This window comes from Pyricularia oryzae, chromosome 1 (assembly GCF_000002495.2).
Source record: "Pyricularia oryzae 70-15 chromosome 1, whole genome shotgun sequence".
Classification (NCBI taxonomy): domain Eukaryota; kingdom Fungi; phylum Ascomycota; class Sordariomycetes; order Magnaporthales; family Pyriculariaceae; genus Pyricularia; species Pyricularia oryzae.
In genome coordinates, this window is record NC_017844.1 from 7,825,081 (window position 1) to 7,845,491 (window position 20,411).

Sequence of the window (20,411 nt, forward strand, 5' to 3'; positions counted from 1 at the left end):
AGTAGCCAGAGAACCAATCCTCAAGATACCAGACCCAACGAAACCTTTCGAAGTCGAGACCGACGCATCGGACTATGCGATCGGAGGACAACTCAGTCAGCGAGACGAAGAAGGACGGTTGCATCCTTGCGCCTTCTTCTCACAAAAACTACATGGACCAGAACTCAACTACCAGATTCACGACAAAGAGCTTATGGCCATCATTCGAGCATTTGAAGAATGGAAACCACAATTATCCGGAACTAAACACGAGGTGTTAGTTTACACGGACCACAAGAACCTGACCCATTTCACCACTAGCAAAGTGTTAAACAAACGACAAATCAGATGGTCAGAATTCCTGTCAGAATTCCATTTCAGGATCATTTACCGAAAAGGAACAGAAAACGGCAGGGCCGACGCCCTCAGCCGAAGACCAGATCACGAGAACACAGTGCCAAAGGAAACACGGGTTATCCTCACAACAGACGAAAACGGAAACCTCCTACCAGCACATCGAAGCCTTATGATAACAAACACAGTAACCACACCAGAAGAGATACGGAGGATCCACGAAAGCAAAGCACACGGACACCAAGGAATTTCTAAGACATGGAAACGGCTAAAACAACACCACAACTTCCAAGGAACACGACAAGAAGTACGAGAAGCCATTAAGGATTGCGAACTCTGTGCCAAAAGCAAGTCCGCAAGACACAAACCTTACGGGCTATTGCAACCCTTACCAGCCCCCGGCAAGGCCTGGCAAACTATTACAATGGACTTTATCGTTAAATTACCACCTTCAGAAGAACCACTCACGAGAACCAAATACGACAGCATATTGGTTATAGTGGACAAGCTCACCAAATACGCCTACTTCCTACCATACAAAGAAAGCAGCAACGCCGAAGAAATCGCCTACACATTCCTACGAGTGATTGTTAGCAATCACGGACTTCCAGAAAGCATCATCACGGACAGAGACAAGCTTTTCACATCAAGATTCTGGAAATCTCTGATGGAACAGCTAGGAACAAACCACAAGCTATTAACAGCGTTCCATCCCCAGACAGACGGACAAACAGAACGAGCCAATCAGACACTGGAACAGTACCTGAGATGCTATGTGAACTACAAGCAAGACAATTGGGTACGGCTATTACCCACAGCACAATTCGCCTATAACAGCTCAGAGAACGAGAGTACCAAGACAACCCCGTTCTATACCAACTACGGATTCAACCCTACGGCTTATGGAGAACCAAGAACCACGACTACGGCACCGCGAGCCGAGAAACAAGCAAGCGAGCTACGACAACTACACCAAGAACTCCAGCAGGAACTAGAGTTCGTACGAGAAAGAATGATGAAATACGCCAATCAGCATCGGATGAAGGGACCATCCTTCAAGGAGGGAGATAGCGTTTACCTCATTCGACGCAACATCAAAACACAACGACCAAACAGCAAGCTTGATTTCAAGAAGCTTGGACCTTTTAAAATCAGTAAGAAAATCAGCGACACCAACTACAGACTGTCATTACCAGACACCATGAGAATTCACCCCACATTTCACGTATTACTACTGGAGCCGGCACCACACGGCACCAGCACACAAGAAACGATCGAGATCGACGCAGAACAAACTTACGACGTTGAACAAATACTCGACCACAGACGCAACCACGGCAAAACAGAATACCTTGTTAAATGGGAAAACTACGGACATGAAGAAAACACTTGGGAACCCCTTAACCACCTCCAGGATTGCCAGGAACCGCTCCGCCAATACTATCAGGAGTTGGATCTGCGAGCAAGTCAGCCAAGGAAAAGAGGACGACCTAAGAAAGCACCACCTACCATTCCCAGAAGTTAAGGGCCGACCAGGACTCGAAACCATACCACCAGACGAACCTACAAAGAAACGATCAGTATGCAACACAAAACAAAAACACCAGAAAAACGACGTACCAACGGAATGTTGCGCAAGAACATTCATCTCATCCAACAACGAAGGATTTAGAGGACCCATCGGGAAAGTCGAATCCCAGACAAAATTGGAATCCGGAAGAAGCGACTCCAAGGACACTTCAGGCAGGACCTCGGTTGATCGTCGACGCTCCTCCTGTTCCGCCTCCTCACGCTCCACCCGATCCAATTCCTCCAAGTCATCAATTCCGCGAGACACAGCTCGCATTATTTTCTCAAACCACAATTTCTTTTGTTTCCGCAAGCGAAGCAGTTTCAGTTGCTTCTCCTAAATCCTTTGCTGCTCCGCCAAAATGTCCTCCTCCAGAGCTTCGACCTCCGCATCCAGTTTCGAATGCTGCCGACCGATGTTGCGCAATTGGGCGTTAGACACCCCCAATACGTCGCAACCAGACCGATTGACACGAAGGCATTTAATGCAACGAGAAGAGTCTTGCGGCGAGACAGCGCAACGCACCATGCCGCGCGATTCACAATAAGAACAAGAAGGCATGTCCACGGAACAAGGAAGGAGAGACGCAAGAAGAGCGTGGCGACGTTCCGTCGACGAGCGACCGGATTTTGGTTTGGCTACACGACTAGACATGGCGCAAGAGAGTTAGCCAGGAAGGAAGGAAAACCAGAACAGGGATCAAGGGAGTACGGACTACTTAAAGGCCAAAGGGACTTGGCCAAAGGAGAGGAGACCTGATGTTACGACCAGACAGTTGGGCCGGTACCAGAGAGGCCAGGTGGGGTCACACCCCTCCTGACGACACTCGCCCAAAAGAGATACCGACCGGCAGAACAACGATTACCTAAGGACAAGGCCACGAGATCTCACGTGACCTCACGTGACGGCCAAGGGAATGGATCTCTATAATCTGTAGAATCTCAGTTGAAAATCACAGATCAAACAGATTAAGAGAGATTACATTCGGAATATAGTCTATATAAGGCACGCTTATTACCATGTAGATAAATTCGATTCTAGGATTGCTTAGCAGCAATCAAACTCTAGTTAACCTCAATACTTACTTGAGAACGATCATAACTTCACCCCCAGTCATTGAGAACCCCAGTTACCCAGCCAGACGCTCAGTTGCTTCAACCCACTGTACTTTACCCTAAGAACAGGTTACCCGATACTTTGATCGTAACATTTATTCCGTATACCCAACCTTTAACCCCTGAAAAGCGGTTATTAGTTTTGGATGGCCATGGATCACACATAACGGACGAATTTATGCTTCTTTGCTTGCAAAATAATATTCAACTCCTATATTTACCCCCTCATTCGTCACACGTTCTTCAACCATTGGATCTATCGGTTTTTGGGCCGTTAAAAGAAGCTTATCGACGTCAACTTGGATTTGTTAGCCAATTTTGCTGTTCAACAGTTATTGGAAAACGAAATTTCCTACTTTGTTATCGAAAAGCCAGATTAAAAGCATTTATAGCAAAAACCATTCAATCTGGTTGGCGTACAACGGGGTTATGGCCGGTAAACTTGGTTAAACCACTTTTAAGCCCTTTTTTGTTAGAAAATAGCAACGCCAACGTTATAAAAGATAAAAACAACGGTTTGCAAAGGGATAAAACACCGGAAAGCCCAGCCCAAAAATTAACGACCCGTCTTTACTTATTTGGAAAACCCCTAAAACGACCCGAGATATCCGACTTCAACTGCAAAAACTTTCCCAATCCAACAAAACCAACGCTACTTCACGTCTTTTATTTGCAAAAGTCCAAAAAAGCTTCGAAGCCAAAGATACCCTTTTGGCTAGCGCCCAGCAAAAAATCAGCTTATTGGAAGCACAACTGGAGGCAATACGGCCGGTTAAAAGGAGGAGGGTGGTTCCGGATCCAAACGAGCTTTTGGTTAGCAAACAGAACGTTGTTGAATTGCAGGAAAATGATATAGAAGGTTTGGAAGCTTTAGGTGATGGAGAAGAGGTTAATCAACCGGAAATGCCTGAAAACGATTGTATTTTTGTGCGTTGATAATTTTATATTTAAATCGGTTTGTGAAAGACGGCATTTTGTGAAGAAAACTTTTGGGTGCCGGAAAAGGGGGGGTGCCGGAAAAGCGGTACCCAACGTTACCAATCAAGTTGCATATATGTCCAGTATATGAGATAGTACCGGGTGTCTTTAATGTCTTGTGTTTGGCTGTTTGCAGCAGTGAGACGGGAGAAGTGGCTTGATAAAAGCAGGTCAGCTGTCACGGCCAGGGTAAGCATAGCACGGAAGCTAGTCTATTGGCGCCTATCGACGAAGATTCTACTCTGAGGAGAGGAAAGGAAACAAACAAAGTTCTGAGCTTGACGCGACGTCGATAAAGGTATCATCCTGGTGGGTCGTTGGTCCAGGGTCAGGGTTAGGGTCTGGTGATCTCATGGTCCAAATGTCACATACGGCACGGCAAATTGCGGACACCAGAAGGGCATGGCGCATTGGTGATACGTGGCGAAACAATGCGGAGATTAACTCCGCTGTTTGCCGCCCAGGTCCTTAAATCAACTTGCGGTCTTGCTCCAAGCCGCAGAAATGGCAGGCCTCTGCAGAGCTGAGAAAATGCGGGGACAAAATTAAATTAATCGCGGAAAAGTACTTCACTTCTTACGATAATTTCACTACGAGAAAAATACACAGCATAGCAAAAAGTCGGTTATGAGGACAGATTGGTTTTGGCTTTATTTTGGAGCTTATTTTAAGAAAACAAAGCCCAAGCTGATGAAGTTATGGCGTATTAAATGGGTAACGTTTTAAAGGAATGGTCGTTATTTGGCCTGTTGGTGGTCAATTTAATTTTGTCCCCACTTGGGAGCCTAGCATGCAGCCACAGACTAGCATCCGAAATGCAGGAGGCCGTTCACGGGTGTCGATCAGTTCAGGATTGTGGGGTTTGCTAGAGTTTTGGAGACAACACGTTTGATAGGCATAGTGATTTTACACACATCGGGTCTAAAATCTTTTTTTTTGCACCAACTGGCCATACCCATTTGCTAAGGCAATTTTGCAGGTGCTGCCTTTGACAGAAACATTAATTGGTAAGCTGCCAGGACATCGCAGGCAAAACACAGCCAACATACAGAGTTGCGAATAACCTGGCGCCAGAACTTGTGGATCCGTACATCCTCCACACAATGCCTCACTAACGTAATTATAGCGCTTGTTATCAGAAGCCCTCAACCCCACCCCCTAGTCTTGACCGCCATAAGCAGCTCAAAAGACAAATCAAGCTGGCTGACAACATCCTGGTACTCAAACCGATCCAACAACTCCTTGCGTTGCTTCATAACATCAACCACGATGTCGCGCAGGAGCCTATCGCTGCGGACCGACGTTCGGTAGACCTCCTGCACCGCCTCGAAGAAGTCCGGGTGGTTCCAGTGCTTTTCGGCTTCGGTGCGAAACTTGCGCGCTGCCAGACCCTTGAGGTCGCCGACTTGCAAGTACTCGGCCAAGGCGTAGACGTGGCAGTGCGTGAGGAGGAAGGTTTTGTCAAGCAGCGATTCGGCAAGGCTGATGGGCTCCGAGTGAGGGTCCTCGGTTGATGGGCCCGCTGGCTCGTCCATGGCGATTGACTTGCCCTTTTTCTTTTGCTTTTTGCCCTTTCTAAGTGCGAGAGGCTCTTCCCAGGGATTATGAACCTCGGGCTCTGCTGGAGGATCCCCGCGTTCGGTTGTAACATCGTCAGCCTCGGCAACTGCAGCGGCAGGAAACTCGATGTTCGTAGGTTCTTTCTTGATCTCGAATCCCCAGGCTGGGATTTTGTGCAAAGGCTTATAGTCCGTGAGATAGAAGAAGTCGATCACAAGCTTGACCGCATCTGGGTTGTGATCGGACAGGTCTACGCAGGATGTGCGGTTTTCCTGGACAGTAGGTCAGCTTCAAACCTTGTCCAATTCTTATTTCGTGTATGCGTACCGTGCACTTACCTGCATGTCTGCTTTGAAACTAATCTCGAAGTATTTCGAGCGCGGGCACATAATCGCTTTGTGGACATGATAGGTATCGTGGCCGCAGACGACAGTCATGTCGGAGTAGTCTCCACTAATGCGAAGGCTTGAATGGTAAAATTACTGTTAGCTCGTTTCACGACTTAATGCTATCGTTGTGCTGACGCACCTCTTTAGCGAATCCCTTAAGGCCTGTTCTGGCGATGTATCCATCTTGAGCGTGGCTTATGCGTCCGTCAGAGTTGTGAGTTTTGTTGGCCACTTGACCTTGTGAAAGACAAGTTTGAGAGCCGGGCGAGGACTATTTGGCAGACTGCGGTTGCCGGAACACAGCCATGTACCCTCCTCATTGACAAGTTAGGTGGCAGCGTTGGCCTTACGGTCAAATTAGAAGTATAAGGACCCAGATCCTTGCCCGGCCCCAAAAAGTCCAATTGTCATCATGCGATGTTGACCCCGCCATTTGCCGCCCTAGCCCGCGAATCGGATTGCGCTCTTGCTCCATGCCACAAAATGAAGGGCCTTCTGCATAACTGAGCAAATCTGTTTGTCTGATAGGCTGCATATGCTGCCCACTATTTGGTGTGTACGTTGGACGTTTGGCACCTTTCTTTTTCTTTTTTCTTTGTGTGTGTGTGTGTGTGGGGGGGGGGGGGGGGGGGGTTAGAGTGGCTTGAATTCTAAAAGAACTAGGTCGGAGAAAGTGCCCATTGCGTGACCTTCTTCTTTATGGCCTCAATTATTAATTATTCCAAAATAGCGCGCGTCGTGTTGGGCCTTAATGCGGAGTCCAACGGAACCAGGTTTCTTTTGACGCTTTTGCGCGTTGTTTTGCCTTTCGCAGCCGCCTTTTCAGCCCTTGACATCTCCCGCCATACGCTATTCCTGTAAGAAATAGACAAAAAGCGCAATATGGCGATAACCTTTCCAGATATCGCATACGGGCGTCAGCCAAGGCTGGTGGAGCTGCTTGATCCGGGAAAAAACTACGATCACTAATGAGCAGCTTTCAGGATTAAATGCGGCATGTGATACTCCAATAAGACGCACCAGTTGAGGAGGTCAAAAAAAGAACTTGTCATATGGTGTACTAAATATGCATCGTTCGCTCGGTCTGTACAATGCCTGAAAAGATGGCATTGTAATCGTATTTTGACATGACACGTCGACGGACAAAATGGTGCTGCGAGAATCTTTGACTAAAAGGTTTGGAGGGGTTGTTGCGGGGTTGCAGCAGAACTCCGAAACTTTGGGTAGCAGTTAGTTTGTTGTTGTAAAATCAAATTACTAACTCAGTTTCCTGGATAACTTCAGTAATGCTAACTGCATTTTGTGTCCGCATGTCATGTTCAGTACCGGGGGCCTTGGGTTTATTTCGACTGACTGGGGACGATGCTGACGATGACGAGTTCAGGAATACGACCAAGGAATGCACAGGACTCCTAAATGAGCTTCTGTGGCTGGAGAACCGGCGGTGCGACTGGCTCGCCTGGTTACGTGAGGCACGTCTTTTGCCACTTTGGGAACCGTCGATCTTGATTCTCTGGCGTCCTGTCCCGTTCCCCCGAATATACGCGTGCAGTTTCAAAGAGGAGCCACCAAGGGCTGGTAGGATAGAGAAGACATTGGGTGCATGTCTGCGATTTATATAAATGCGTACTTGAAAGATGTCTCTGACTTGGATGGGGCAGCCGAGACTGCACATACGTCATAGTAGTAGTAGTAGTAGTATTATTTAACGCCGGGCTCGGCCCGGCTTGTTAGCCGGCCGTTAGCAACCTCCCGAGGGGTATCTCGGCGCGCGTTCTATCTTCTTTATTTACACAGGGGGAAAACAAGGAGGGCAGAGGCGGATCGTGCCTGACCGGGTTCGGGCCCGGTCCTGCTTAGGGGGTTAGTTCACTGACGCGACCCCGTGCCTAAGGTGCACGGAGGGTTCGTCTGACGGCTTGTGCCGTGAAGTGTGGGTGAAAAGGCAGTAAGTCTATTCCTCGTCAGAGTTCGAGTCGTTTACGATCGGTGTCCCTAGGCGTAAAGTGCGTTCGTGGCGCGCGGGGCGCTGGCGGGCCGCTCTGGGGCGGGCGCTGAAGTAGTTGGTGGCTATCGAAAACGCCTTAAAGTTTTTCGGTTGCCCGAGGTTTATTTGGAAGAATTTGCGGCGTTGGGCGCGGTTTGGCGGCCCGACCGGCCGCTCGTTATTAAGCCACGGCCAATTTCTCCACACCGCCCGCGAATAGCGGCAGTGCACCGGGTGTTCAGGGGAGGTCCGCTTCCAGCACCAGGCACACGAGGTGTTTGCATCCTGGTGGTTGAAACGGTCATGGTAGGCTTTAAAATCGCCGTGGCCGGTCCTCATGGCCAAAAAATAGCCCAGTAGGGGTCTTGGCAAACGCAGTTCCTCGGGCTCCTTTCTCGGTATATATTGGAATTTCCATTCCCTATATGCGGGGGACCGTTCAGTAGTAGTAGTAGTATTAGTTAACGCCGGGCTCGGCCCGGCTTGTTAGCCGGCCGTTAGCAACCTCCCGAGGGGTATCTCGGCGCGCGTTCTATCTTCTTTATTTACACAGGGGGAAAACAAGGAGGGCAGAGGCGGATCGTGCCTGACCGGGTTCGGGCCCGGTCCTGCTTAGGGGGTTAGTTCACTGACGCGACCCCGTGCCTAAGGTGCACGGAGGGTTCGTCTGACGGCTTGTGCCGTGAAGTGTGGGTGAAAAGGCAGTAAGTCTATTCCTCGTCTGAGTTCGAGTCGTTTACGAGTAGTAGTAGTAGTAGTAGTAGTATTAGTTAACGCCGGGCTCGGCCCGGCTTGTTAGCCGGCCGTTAGCAACCTCCCGAGGGGTATCTCGGCGCGCGTTCTATCTTCTTTATTTACACAGGGGGAAAACAAGGAGGGCAGAGGCGGATCGAGCCTGACCGGGTTCGGGCCCGGTCCTGCTTAGGGGGTTAGTTCACTGACGCGACCCCGTGCCTAAGGTGCACGGAGGGTTCGTCTGACGGCTTGTGCCGTGAAGTGTGGGTGAAAAGGCAGTAAGTCTATTCCTCGTCAGAGTTCGAGTCGTTTACGATCGGTGTCCCTAGGCGTAAAGTGCGTTCGTGGCGCGCGGGGCGCTGGCGGGCCGCTCTGGGGCGGGCGCTGAAGTAGTTGGTGGCTATCGAAAACGCCTCAAAGCTTTTCGGTTGCCCGAAGCTTGTCTGGAAGAATTTCCAGCGTTGGGCGCGATTTGGCGGCCCGGCCGGCCGGTCGTTATTAGGCCACGGCCAGTTTCTCCACACCGCCCGCGAATGGCGGCAGTGCACCGGGTGTTCAGGGGAGGTCCGCTTCCAGCACCAGGCACACGAGGTGTTTGCATCCTGGTGGTTGAAACGGTCATGGTAGGCCTTGAAATCGCCGTGGCCGGTCCTCATGGCCAAATAATGGCCCAGTAGGGGTCTTGGCAAACGCAGTTCCTCGGGCTCCTTTCTCGGTGTGTATTGGAATTTCCATTCCCTATATGCGGGGGACCGTTCACAGAGTTCTCTACGCCACCAGTCCTTCTCTATATTCGAAAGAATGGCTCTGAGGACCGTGCCGGCACCGCTATACGTGGTTTGCTGAGCCCTCGGGTCTGGGTCCGGCGGTCCGGCGGAGCCGGCCTTGGCCAGCTCGTCAGCCCGGTCGTTTCCCGGGATTCCCTGGTGCCCAGGGCACCAACGGACCCGAACCTCGGTACCTTGTTTTCGGAGTAGATCGACAAGGTCATGGAACTCCAGAAAGGCCCATTGGGACGAACGCGGCGCGTCGCCTCTAAGACCCCAAATAACCGAGGTGCTGTCCACACAAATCCAAATCCGGGCGCCTGGCTGGGCCTTGGCTGCCGCCTGTAGCCCTTTTAGGGCGCCAATCGCCTCGGCGTCGAAAACGTGGTTTTCCGGCGTAATAGATGCGGAGCCTGCGGCAAATTCCAGGCCCGCCCTAAAAGCGGCCCATCCGTACCCTATTTGGACGCAGTTGTTTTCGTGTTTTTCCGAACCATCCGTATATACCACGATATCGTCAGGTGATACCATGTCCAGCCATTCGATAAAGCGGCGGGCCGCTTCCTCTTTCGGGACTCCTCCGGTGGGGTCAGTGCGAGAATCCGGGGCATTGCGAGGTGCGCGCAACTCTAGTCTCCGGATCCGCGGGAGAAGTTGTGCAGCCGTTTGCAGGGTCGTGGCCGAATGGCCCGAGTTGCGGGCACGAGGTGTTTCACGCAGGCGGCTGACAAGGGGGTGCCCCTTGTCCGCGAGCCTTAGTCGGGCGCCGTATTTCAGGCGGGTGTAGGCCAGCGCGACGCGGGCCGAGGGTAGTCCTGCGTCCCTGAGAACAGTGGACGAGGGGGTGGTTTTATACGCCGGGAGGATTGCCCGTGCCGCTAAAACCAGCGGTTTGTTTCAGTGCTTTGAGGAGTCCTCTTTGTTTGTGCGCTGGGTTGTACCATGCCTCGGCTGCGGTGTGGGGGGAATGGCGCAGTGGTTAAGCGCCATGGCTGTTACTTGAGTAACGTAGGTTCGAATCCTGCTCCCTCCACCTCCTCCCCGCTTACCGTGGCAAGGATAACCCGGCTGGCTATCGACAACAACCACCCGCCTGTGCCGTCGAGCCCACACTTGTTGGGAACTTCGTCTCCATGGCTACAAACGACCGACAGCTCCGCTGTTTGGACACAGGCCCCTCTCGATGAAGAGCCGTCAACTGCCGTCAGACGAACCCTCCGTGCGCCTGAAGGCACGGGGTCGCGTCAGTGAACAAACCTGTAAGCAGGACCGGGCACGAACCCGGTCAGGCTCGATTCGCTTCTATGCCCTTGTTTTCCGCTGTGTAAATAGAGAAAATAGAAAGCGCGCCGAGATACCCCTCGGGAGGTTGCTAACGGCCGGCTAATGAGCCGGGCCGAGCCCGGCGTTAAATAATACTACTACTACTACTACTAATGCCTCGGCTGCGTAGGTGGCCGAGGAACCCACGCATGCCACCGCTGCCTTGCGAAGTGCAGCCGCAGGCGGTCCGTATCTTACTGCCCCAAAGCTCTTGAGGTGGGCAGCGACCGCCATTGCTTTGGCAGCCCTTTCGGCCACGTGGCGGCGCCCGTCTAGCCGTCGGCTGAACCAAAAACCAAGCCAACGCATGCCCGGGTAGCGCTCGGCCCCGGAGGCGCTTTGTCCGCGTCGACCGCCCGGTAGTTGGACCGGGGTAACCGTTCTACCATTAATCCGGATTTCCGGGTTGCGACCGTGCCTTTTCTTAGTGATATGGATCACCTCTGTCTTTTCCGCTGCAAAATGGATCTTCTCTTCCGCCGCAATTTCGTGCATATCCCGGAGTTTATCTTCCAGCCAACGTACGTTTTCCTCCAACGAGGGTGACGATTTCCATGTAAGCACGTCGTCTGCGTATGCCAACCGCCACTTCGTACCGTTTTTGACGAGATACGCCAAATATAGCATATATAGGATCGGGGAAAGGGGAGACCCTTGCGGGGTGCCGCACCCAAGCCGCCTAAAGCCCGTGGTCGTACCCTCCAGCCGGACTCGGGCCTGGCGGCCGCTTAAAAAGTTAATCACGAACCTGAGGAGCATTTTACTAAACCCGAGGCTCCGCATTTTCCGTATTAATCGCCTATGGAGGAGGGCGTCGAAGGCGCCTTGGACGTCGCATGCGACAAGGGTGACTTCCTCCCCGCGAGCTAGAGCCTGCTCGATATCGTGGGCGAGGGCACAAACCAGATCCGTCGCCGATCGTTTGGGTAGGGCACCGCCGTGGGTGCAGCTAAGGAGCCCGTTGTCGTGTATGGCCCAAGCTATCCGGCGTGCAACGAGCCTCTCGAGGCCTTTTCCGATGCAGGAGAGGAGGGCTATAGGCCGCCAGGATCGAACGCTGCTCCGGTCTTTCTTCCCCGTTTTCGGTAGCATCGCGACTTCGGCCTTCTTCCAAGGCGCTGGGAAATGTCCGAGTTCCAGGCAACGTTGGTAGAGCCTGCGCACCGGCTCGGCCAACGAAGCCCATCCGGCTTTTAGTAGCCGGACGGTTATTCCGTCGATGCCCGGGGACGTGCTCGTAACCCCAATGCAGGAGCGCTCCGCCTCTTCCGCACTAACCTGGGTGTCCCAAGGGATTTTAGCCTCGTCCGGCGACCAGGCCTCCAAGGGGTCTCCCTGCAGGTCATCCTCCGCCGAAAATCGGCCAAGCACCTCCCGTTGCAGTGCTTCCGCTTTTGCTAAAGGCTCGCTCACTTGCTCGCCGTTAATAACCAGCGGCGGGGACCGGAGGCGTGGTCCGGCTCCCAGCCAGCCCACCATGTTCCACAAATCCTTATCGTCGCGCAGTTGGTCGATCCGGTGCCTCCAGTACTCCCGCTTCGCGGCCCGCACCCCTTTCGTATAGGCTTTTTCCTCGGCAGAGGCGTCTGCCCTATTTACAGCGCTCCGTTTAACCCGCTGGAATTCGGACCAGAGCCGCTGGCAGTTTTCGGTCCACCAGGGAGCCGAGCTGTCCCTTTTTCCCGCCGGCGTACCCACGACCCACGTCACTTGCTCCCATAAAGTTGTAAATTCAGCTACCCACGCGTCCAATGCGTAGCCATCGGCCGCGGATCCCGGGTCCGGCATGTCTTGCATGCCAAAAGCAAGTAGCTCCGCGAACTTTGGTAACCGGTCGTCCCTAACCGAAACGTTGATCGCCTCCGGGCGGGGGGCGCCGCGCGTCCGCCCTTGCATTTCCTACAGTAAACTATAGTCACAGGGTTGGACCAGACCCTCTAACGGACAGGCCAGCTAGAGCCCTCCTAGTCGCTGGATACCCAGCCTGCCACGTAAATACAAGGTTTGCACCTTAAGCCTACCGCATCCACAAAAAGGCCTCTTGGTAGACCGACGCGCGCATCCGTCCTCTCCGGCTAAAATAGCGTCTCTTCCGCCTAACATGCCGACGACATCATCTGCCCCGGTGTACGTCCCTAGTGCGAGTAGAAAGCTTCGAAAAGCCGGCGACACCCCGTACATGTCCATCCACAGCTTAGTCCCCCGTTGGTTCCTGGGCTAGCCCAGCGCCACAATGTGGACATGAATGCAATCGAGTTCTTCCCGTCCTCCAGACCCGGCGCAGATTCCCAGTGCGAGTGAGAAGCATGGGGCGCCTCAGTCACACTATTCCACCACGGCCCACCGTCCACGGGGTGTACCAAGGGTGCGAACCAAGGCCGTGCCCACGTTTCTTGCTTCCCGTTACCCAAAGCCGTCTCCAGCAATGGGCCGACCACGTCTTGCTGTCGGGACCCTTTGGAGACTGCCGCGCCGGCACAGTGCTTCCGGTCCACGTACAACTAACCAACCCCCGTAACGGCACTACCTCCTCGCTGCAGGCAATCCCAGAAGGTGTGAGGGGGTGAGAGGGTGCCCTGTCGATTCGAAGAACCGTCGGGTGGTTCTCAGCCTAATTTCCCTTTCTTTTAAACCGTATTGTCTAGCCTTCCGGGGAAGGACGCCTGCCTTTCCGGCTGGCAAAGTTTTTTGTGCCACGCTGGCTCGCATCGCGAGATTGGGCCTTGTCTTGTGCGCCTCTATGCGGGTGGCGCGCCGAACCGCCGATCGGACTCTTCCTTCACCGCGATCAGTGGAAAACTCGTCGAAGGGGAGATCTGTCGATTATACATGTCATATTCCTGCTGGTCCGGAATACGAATCAGCTCCAGATTCAACGCATTTGGATCCGACGCCAAGAGGAGTAAGCGAATCTCCTCATCATTCTCGTCTGTTTGCAGCTCCGACATGCAATCTGGGAGGCCAACCTTGGCTAGCAGATCGGTTTGCTGAGTCTACTCGCCATGATGGCTTTGTCAGAGACAGATTTGCTGGAGATCATCACATATCCGGTCGCCAATCGGGCATTTCCGTTCACAATCATAGCGAGAGCTTCAACAACAGCCATACTAGCAGTGGCATTGACGGCTTCTCCAGTAGAGGGATTCCTAGAGCCTTTGGGAATCAGAGGACCTCGGTGTACATGCAGCGGACGTCGCCTGGGTACTCCAAGCGAAGATCTCAAATGAGCGAGCAAGTTTTATCTTTTATTTTATTCCTCTCCCACATGACACTTATCTGACTCCATCTACACAGGCTATCCAAGCTCTTTAAGAATGTTCAAGACATGGAACGGCGCCTTGCCAACCTCGAAGCATCAACTTCATATACCCGACACAAGCCGAACTGTCGACAGGATTGTGGCTGTCCCTCACAGGTCGAATGGGCTGCTTTAAAATCGCGAATTGTCCATTTTGAGACGAAGCTAGGAATAAAAACAAGAACTTGCAGCAGAACTCAACAGGGAATGGACGTGGCCAGCAGGGCGAGTCGAAAGCGACGGAAGGTTAAGCAGCAACAGCCCGAGAGCCCATCGGAGGACGAAATATCTGATGATTATTAAAACACCCAAGTTACATGTAGTAAACTACATGCCTTTTTATTTGTTTAGATGATAATCAAATAAAATTGAGCAAGCACTAGCGAGCAGGACCAAGTGGTAACAAGACTCCTAACTGTTGGGAGCCATGCCATTGCGGTCTGTGAAACGACGATTAATTACCGGATCTGCTTCGACAGCGTCTTCAATGTATCTCCCGTCTTGACACTATCGAGACACTTTTTGGGGACCTTGCGCCTTCCATATCGCATCTTTGCCTTGCGAACCACCCTGAACAGGCACCTCGCCAGTACCAGAAGGCGAACGAGGCAAACGGATGGTAAAGAAGGTTAGGTAGTATTGGCAGGAAGCAGGCACACCGATTCGCGAGTTTGCCAATCACGAGGCATAATTACAAGGTTACTGCGTGACAGGGCGCAAAGAGCAACTGTGTTACTTGTGCTGGGGGCAAGTGGTTCTTTCGCCCACCGATCACCTAAACCGATTGTTTCCAGTAATATCATACTCTTGAAAAAAACAGCGACTCAGCACCAGCAGGGAAAAGCGAAAGAGGATACAAGTACTACTGGTAGAGGGTGGCTTTGTCTCGATATGCTCTTCCCTTGTGGTCTGGTTTTTTACATGTAACCACCCAATTTACTCGTTACATACAGGGATCAGAATTTAAACCTACTCTTACAAATAGAACATCTTATTCTTCACAAGCACCAATGGACGCTAAGTAATAGCACCAACACATTGCAGGTGCGGCCGTCGAATTTCCCCTCCAAGGAACCGGCGAGTACGTAATACGCCTAAAGATCTCCCTGCAGCAAGTCAGAAATGAACTATGCGGCTGTATTGCTGGTCCAGGTTCACATTTTTGCGCCGCTTTCCAATTCGTAAAGTAGCTGGTGGAGGTCTTTAGTGGATTGAATATAAAATGCACACCAGAAAGCTTCCACCAGATACTTCGGAAGAGGCGCCGCGCCACTTAACTAACCTGGCTAAATGCAACAAGGATAGCATTTCGACCTCTTGCCAACCGAAGAAAAGATGGTAAGGCCAACACACATGACATGACCGTCTACTTATTACAGGCCGAAACGTTACCGTCGGCGCGGATGTGTCCCTCGGCACAAGCCGATAGTAATTTTAGTGCTGAAGCCCTTCCTCTCACATATCGGAGAACCATTCTCGCTTCGGCTGCAAGATAAGCATGTCGCCATGCTTGGTAGGTGCGTTACATATCCGCCCAGGCTTGAATTGATCGACAAGCGGCAATACCCCTGAGATGCTGCATGACCTTGTAGGGTACAGATCGACACAAATGTATCCCGATTGAGTACCTGAACGCTACTCCAAGTCACCCATCAGAAGGCACCATGGAGGGAAAGGCCAATAGGAACTATAGGAGGTCATACGCTCTTTTAATTTGATTAAGTTCAAAAGTATGATGATAAAAATCCGGCAGGCAGAGAATGGGTACATTTTGTGGATTCGTTGCAAATCTCGGCCCCAAAAAGGCAGGTCACACATTGGTGATCCACAAAACACATGTCAATTTCGGTGCAAGAACTGCATTTTCATCAAATGTGCTGGGCTGGGCCTAAGTGCTTTGCATCTGGTCCAAGCTAGAGCAGAGTGTTGAACAAAACGGGCACTTTGCCCATTCATATGTCCACTATATGTGCCTGAGCAGCTGCTTTAGCATACAGACTAAGCGACATGCCGCGTCGATCATAATAAGCTCCGGCACAAAGTACCCGCCGCTCCAATACCCGGTTGGCATACATATCGGGACCTTTTTTTTTTGACGGAATCAGAATATGCATAGCATCAATCTGTAGCCCCCACAAATATCCAACCATAATCTATCTGACGACCCCTCCAACGTGGTGTACACCCCTGTCTCAACAGCTTTGCAGCATACTGCGGTATGTAGCATTTGTGATTTGATGTATAGTCTGCGAAGCTCAAATGCATGCGGACTCCCTTGAAAGAGGATCTTGTAGCAAACGGGATATTTTAAACCAATCGTTAACTTGACCTGCTCCATGGGGTGTTACAGTATACATGTACATTTCTCAAATTATATCTTTAATCCCTGCTGCAAGCATCCTCCACCATTCATGGGTCAGACCCACCTTTGTTAGCGATTCACACCCAAACACACCAATAAGCTTAACAGCTGAAGAATTTTCGCCCTCCGGGCGCCGGTCGTCATGGCCTCACCAGAGGTCTCAAACCGCCGCGCGCGCCCGCAGAGCACGCCGCAGGCTTTGCCGCAGGGCCAGGCCGAGTCAGGACACGTATCTCTCGACACGCGCACCGCTAACGCGCCTGAGCCGGCTGGCCGCGGAAGGTACTCCAGCCTCCCGGCCCTGGCCATCAAAACACTGCAGCAGGAGTTGGAAAACGTGGAAACAGTCGGCAGCTGGCTCGAAGAGGTCTTTGCAACCAAGCTCGAAAGTTTACAGGCCCCGGAGGACGCCGCGCTTAGGAGAATTGTTTTTGAACTTGACGACGTGATCAGCGGCTGGTTCCTCAGTCGCACCCTCCCTGAAAAAGAGCGTTCGCGCTCCCCGTCGCGTTCGCCGACCAGTTCCAGCGAAAGGCGCAACATTTTAATTACAAGGACGGGCACGGCGTCGTCGGCCTCTAAAGGCAGAGGCACGCCCACTAACAAATCGGTCACATGGGCCGAGCGAGCCGCCACGCCACCAGCGGCGGCCCCAACGCAAATTTTAACCCCGGCCACGCGCTCGTACCCGATACGTACGACGCCCGGCAATGCACCTGACAGCTCCGCAACTCCCTCCCAATCGGGCCGGGACCGCTCCCAAGCCCCGAAACGTTTGACAGAACAGCCGTCCAACCGCATCCTGATCCGCGTAAATGACAAATTGCGGATGGTGACGAGGGAGCCATACGCGGTAACGACCAAACTGGCCGAATTGGTCTCGGTGCCACACAGTGAAATCCCAAACGCCAAGCGTACCCCCACGGGCTGGGGTGTTACGGTGGCCTCTGAGGAAACACGGCAAAAACTCCTCAACCCCAGCGCGGTCAAGGCCATTATGGACGCATTGGACGCGCGGGAAGTCACTGTCCCGACAACCTGGCACACATACGCCGTCTCTGGAGTGCCCCGAACGCTCAATTGCCTGGACGGAAGAAAGGACGTACATGAGGTAATCCAGGAGGAGATTACCGTGGCAGCAGGCCAGCAGCCAGTCAACTGGCATATTTCCAAACATGGTTACGACCCACATACGGCTGAGGGCACGTGGATAGTGTCCTTCCTTTAACCCGTAAAGCCCTTTCAGCTTTTTGGAGTGTCGAAACGTGCGCGGAAGGTTGAAAAATCACGCAAAATTACACACCACCACGACGGTTGCCAGGGATATTGCGAAATACGTCGCTGCGTACGGCAAGCGCGTTGCGGTATATGTGGTGAAGCAAAACATGCGACAGAGGAAGAGCCGTGCAAGGCAGCCCCCAAATGCGTTAATTGCCACGGCCATTTCCCATCCGGACATGAGAATTGCCCTGCCCGACCTTTGGTGGTAAATGGGAAGCTTGAACGACCTTCACAGCGTAAACTTAAGGGGATTCGCAGAATCGGACGTGCCAACCGTGCCGCGATTATCAACGACCGGGCCGAAACGGCCCGCCGAGAGCCAGCACCTGCAATCCCGGTCCTAAGCACCTCATCGCAGCATTCGCAAACCTCGAGCTCCCGATCGAACATTTCAAACAAAAGAGCGCGGCCATGCGAGGCGGCAGGGGCGGACATCCGCAACTTCCTGCAGGTTGAACAGGAACGCGTGCACGACGAAATCGTTTGGGCAGCCGAAATGGAGGAGGACGCAGCGGCTGCCGAACCTTGCCCCGCTAATGGGATAAACTTGGAAGCAACCCGTCGATTAATATGACGAAATACTCGTTCGGCAATATGCAGCGGGAATGCCTCGACGTAGTTTGGGCCAACGTAGGTAAAAGGATGGGTGTGCATCTGAGCCTATTGGAGTTGTGCCACCAGAGAAAAGTGGACCTGGTTAACGTTCAAGAGCCATGGTGCGGGCTAAATACGAATACACAAACGCACCCGGGCTATGATGTTTTTGCGCCAGTGGACGAATGGCACGCAAGCACTTACGAAGCCATAACTGGGCTCCGGCCTCGGGTGCTCACCTACGTGAAGAAGGGGGCAGCCCTAGGGGCCGCACAACGACGGTTACCGCAGGGCCAAAATACGCGGGACGTACTCTGGCTCGAAATTAACGGAATATTGTTTATTAACGTATATAGGGCTCCGGGCACTGAGGCCGCGCTGGAAATGGTATGCAATACCGTGCCAAATGGACCCACGGTGCTAGGCGGCGATTTCAACGTAGCGGCTGCTGCATACCAGCCAGGCCGCACAGACGCACGCGGAGGGGATCAACTGACGGCATGGGCGCAGTAGTAGTAGTAGTAGTAGTAGTATTATTTAACGCCGGGCTCGGCCCGGCTCATTAGCCGGCCGTTAGCAACCTCCCGAGGGGTATCTCGGCGCGCTTTCTATTTTCTCTATTTACACAGCGGAAAACAAGGGTATAGAAGCGAATCGAGCCTGACCGGGTTCGTGCCCGGTCCTGCTTACAGGTTTGTTCACTGACGCGACCCCGTGCCTTCAGGCGCACGGAGGGTTCGTCTGACGGCAGTTGACGGCTCTTCATCGAGAGGGGCCTGTGTCCAAACAGCGGAGCTGTCGGTCGTTTGTAGCCATGGAGACGAAGTTCCCAACAAGTGTGGGCTCGACGGCACAGGCGGGTGGTTGTTGTCGATAGCCAGCCGGGTTATCCTTGCCACGGTAAGCGGGGAGGAGGTGGAGGGAGCAGGATTCGAACCTACGTTACTCAAGTAACAGCCATGGCGCTTAACCACTGCGCCATTCCCCCCAACGGCATGGGCGCAAGCCCAGGGCATGCGTTTTACAGGAAATATCGGCGTGCCCACCCACCGCGATGGGGGTTTATTGGATATGGTTTTTTCCAACCTCCCCAGCACAGTTACTGTGGTTGACAGCAGTCTTTACACAGGCTCCGACCACGAATCTCTTTATACCACGCTGCGGACGCGCGGCGCCCCCCGCCCGGAGGCGGTCAACGTTTCGGTTAGGGACGACCGGCTACCAAAGTTCGCGGAGCTACTTGCTTTTGGCATGCAAGACATGCCGGACCCGGGATCCGCGGCCGATGGCTACGCATTGGACGCGTGGGTAGCTGAATTTACAACTTTATGGGAGCAAGTGACGTGGGTCGTGGGTACGCCGGCGGGAAAAAGGGACAGCTCGGCTCCCTGGTGGACCGAAAACTGCCAGCGGCTCTGGTCCGAATTCCAGCGGGTTAAACGGAGCGCTGTAAATAGGGCAGACGCCTCTGCCGAGGAAAAAGCCTATACGAAAGGGGTGCGGGCCGCGAAGCGGGAGTACTGGAGGCACCGGATCGACCAACTGCGCGACGATAAGGATTTGTGGAACATGGTGGGCTGGCTGGGAGCCGGACCACGCCTCCGGTCCCCGCCGCTGGTTATTAACGGCGAGCAAGTGAGCGAGCCTTTAGCAAAAGCGGAAGCACTGCAACGGGAGGTGCTTGGCCGATTTTCGGCGGAGGATGACCTGCAGGGAGACCCCTTGGAGGCCTGGTCGCCGGACGAGGCTAAAATCCCTTGGGACACCCAGGTTAGTGCGGAAGAGGCGGAGCGCTCCTGCATTGGGGTTACGAGCACGTCCCCGGGCATCGACGGAATAACCGTCCGGCTACTAAAAGCCGGATGGGCTTCGTTGGCCGAGCCGGTGCGCAGGCTCTACCAACGTTGCCTGGAACTCGGACATTTCCCAGCGCCTTGGAAGAAGGCCGAAGTCGCGATGCTACCGAAAACGGGGAAGAAAGACCGGAGCAGCGTTCGATCCTGGCGGCCTATAGCCCTCCTCTCCTGCATCGGAAAAGGCCTCGAGAGGCTCGTTGCACGCCGGATAGCTTGGGCCATACACGACAACGGGCTCCTTAGCTGCACCCACGGCGGTGCCC

The 20,411-nt window shown here is 53.0% G+C and overlaps 4 protein-coding genes and 2 pseudogenes across 6 annotated transcripts; 3 read left to right on the forward strand and 3 right to left on the reverse strand.

The window, feature by feature from the left end:
* Window positions 1-1,563: 1,563 nt before the first annotated feature.
* MGG_16556 (uncharacterized protein) lies at window positions 1,564-2,349 on the reverse strand. Its single transcript, XM_003711077.1, has 3 exons — window positions 1,954-2,349; window positions 1,843-1,896; window positions 1,564-1,789 (listed from the first exon to the last, which is right to left on the reverse strand). Exons 1-3 carry the CDS (start codon window positions 2,177-2,179, stop codon window positions 1,734-1,736), a joined length of 336 nt encoding a protein of 111 aa, XP_003711125.1. The 5' UTR covers window positions 2,180-2,349; the 3' UTR covers window positions 1,564-1,733.
* Window positions 2,350-5,054: 2,705 nt separating this feature from the next.
* On the reverse strand, window positions 5,055-6,128 carry MGG_15418 (uncharacterized protein; the record flags this gene model as incomplete). The annotated part of the gene is made up of 3 exons (XM_003711078.1): window positions 5,055-5,828; window positions 5,895-6,021; window positions 6,085-6,128. The coding sequence occupies 3 exons, from the start codon at window positions 6,126-6,128 to the stop codon at window positions 5,142-5,144; spliced, it is 858 nt and encodes a 285-aa protein (XP_003711126.1). The 3' UTR covers window positions 5,055-5,141.
* Window positions 6,129-10,395: 4,267 nt separating this feature from the next.
* On the forward strand, window positions 10,396-10,467 carry MGG_20110 (annotated as a pseudogene). Its single transcript has one exon. The product of its transcript is annotated as a tRNA-OTHER (tRNA).
* Window positions 10,468-12,858: 2,391 nt separating this feature from the next.
* Window positions 12,859-14,358, forward strand: MGG_16557 (uncharacterized protein; the record flags this gene model as incomplete). The annotated part of the gene is made up of 5 exons (XM_003711079.1): window positions 12,859-12,961; window positions 13,031-13,122; window positions 13,181-13,310; window positions 13,403-13,958; window positions 14,052-14,358. 5 exons carry the CDS (start codon window positions 12,859-12,861, stop codon window positions 14,356-14,358), a joined length of 1,188 nt encoding a protein of 395 aa, XP_003711127.1.
* A 2,201-nt stretch (window positions 14,359-16,559) lies between these two features.
* On the forward strand, window positions 16,560-17,741 carry MGG_16558 (uncharacterized protein; the record flags this gene model as incomplete). Its single annotated transcript, XM_003711080.1, has 1 exon — window positions 16,560-17,741. One exon carries the CDS (start codon window positions 16,560-16,562, stop codon window positions 17,643-17,645), a length of 1,086 nt encoding a protein of 361 aa, XP_003711128.1. The 3' UTR covers window positions 17,646-17,741.
* Window positions 17,742-19,208: 1,467 nt separating this feature from the next.
* Window positions 19,209-19,280, reverse strand: MGG_20111 (annotated as a pseudogene). The gene has a single exon. The product of its transcript is annotated as a tRNA-OTHER (tRNA).
* Between the last annotated feature and the right edge of the window lie 1,131 nt (window positions 19,281-20,411).

What these genes read in the sequence shown, in the direction of transcription:
- MGG_16556 (XM_003711077.1), bottom strand. Translation starts at nt 2,179, where the DNA reads ATGCGAGCTGTGTCTCGCGGAATTGATGACTTGGAGGAATTGGATCGG. An exon ending in TCTTGCGCAACATTCCGTTG is followed by an intron (nt 1,897 to 1,953) that starts GTACGTCGTTTT and finishes GTTTCTTTGTAG; the next exon opens with GTTCGTCTGGTGGTATGGTT. An exon ending in GCCCTTAACTTCTGGGAATG is followed by an intron (nt 1,790 to 1,842) that starts GTAGGTGGTGCT and finishes ACTTGCTCGCAG; the next exon opens with ATCCAACTCCTGATAGTATT.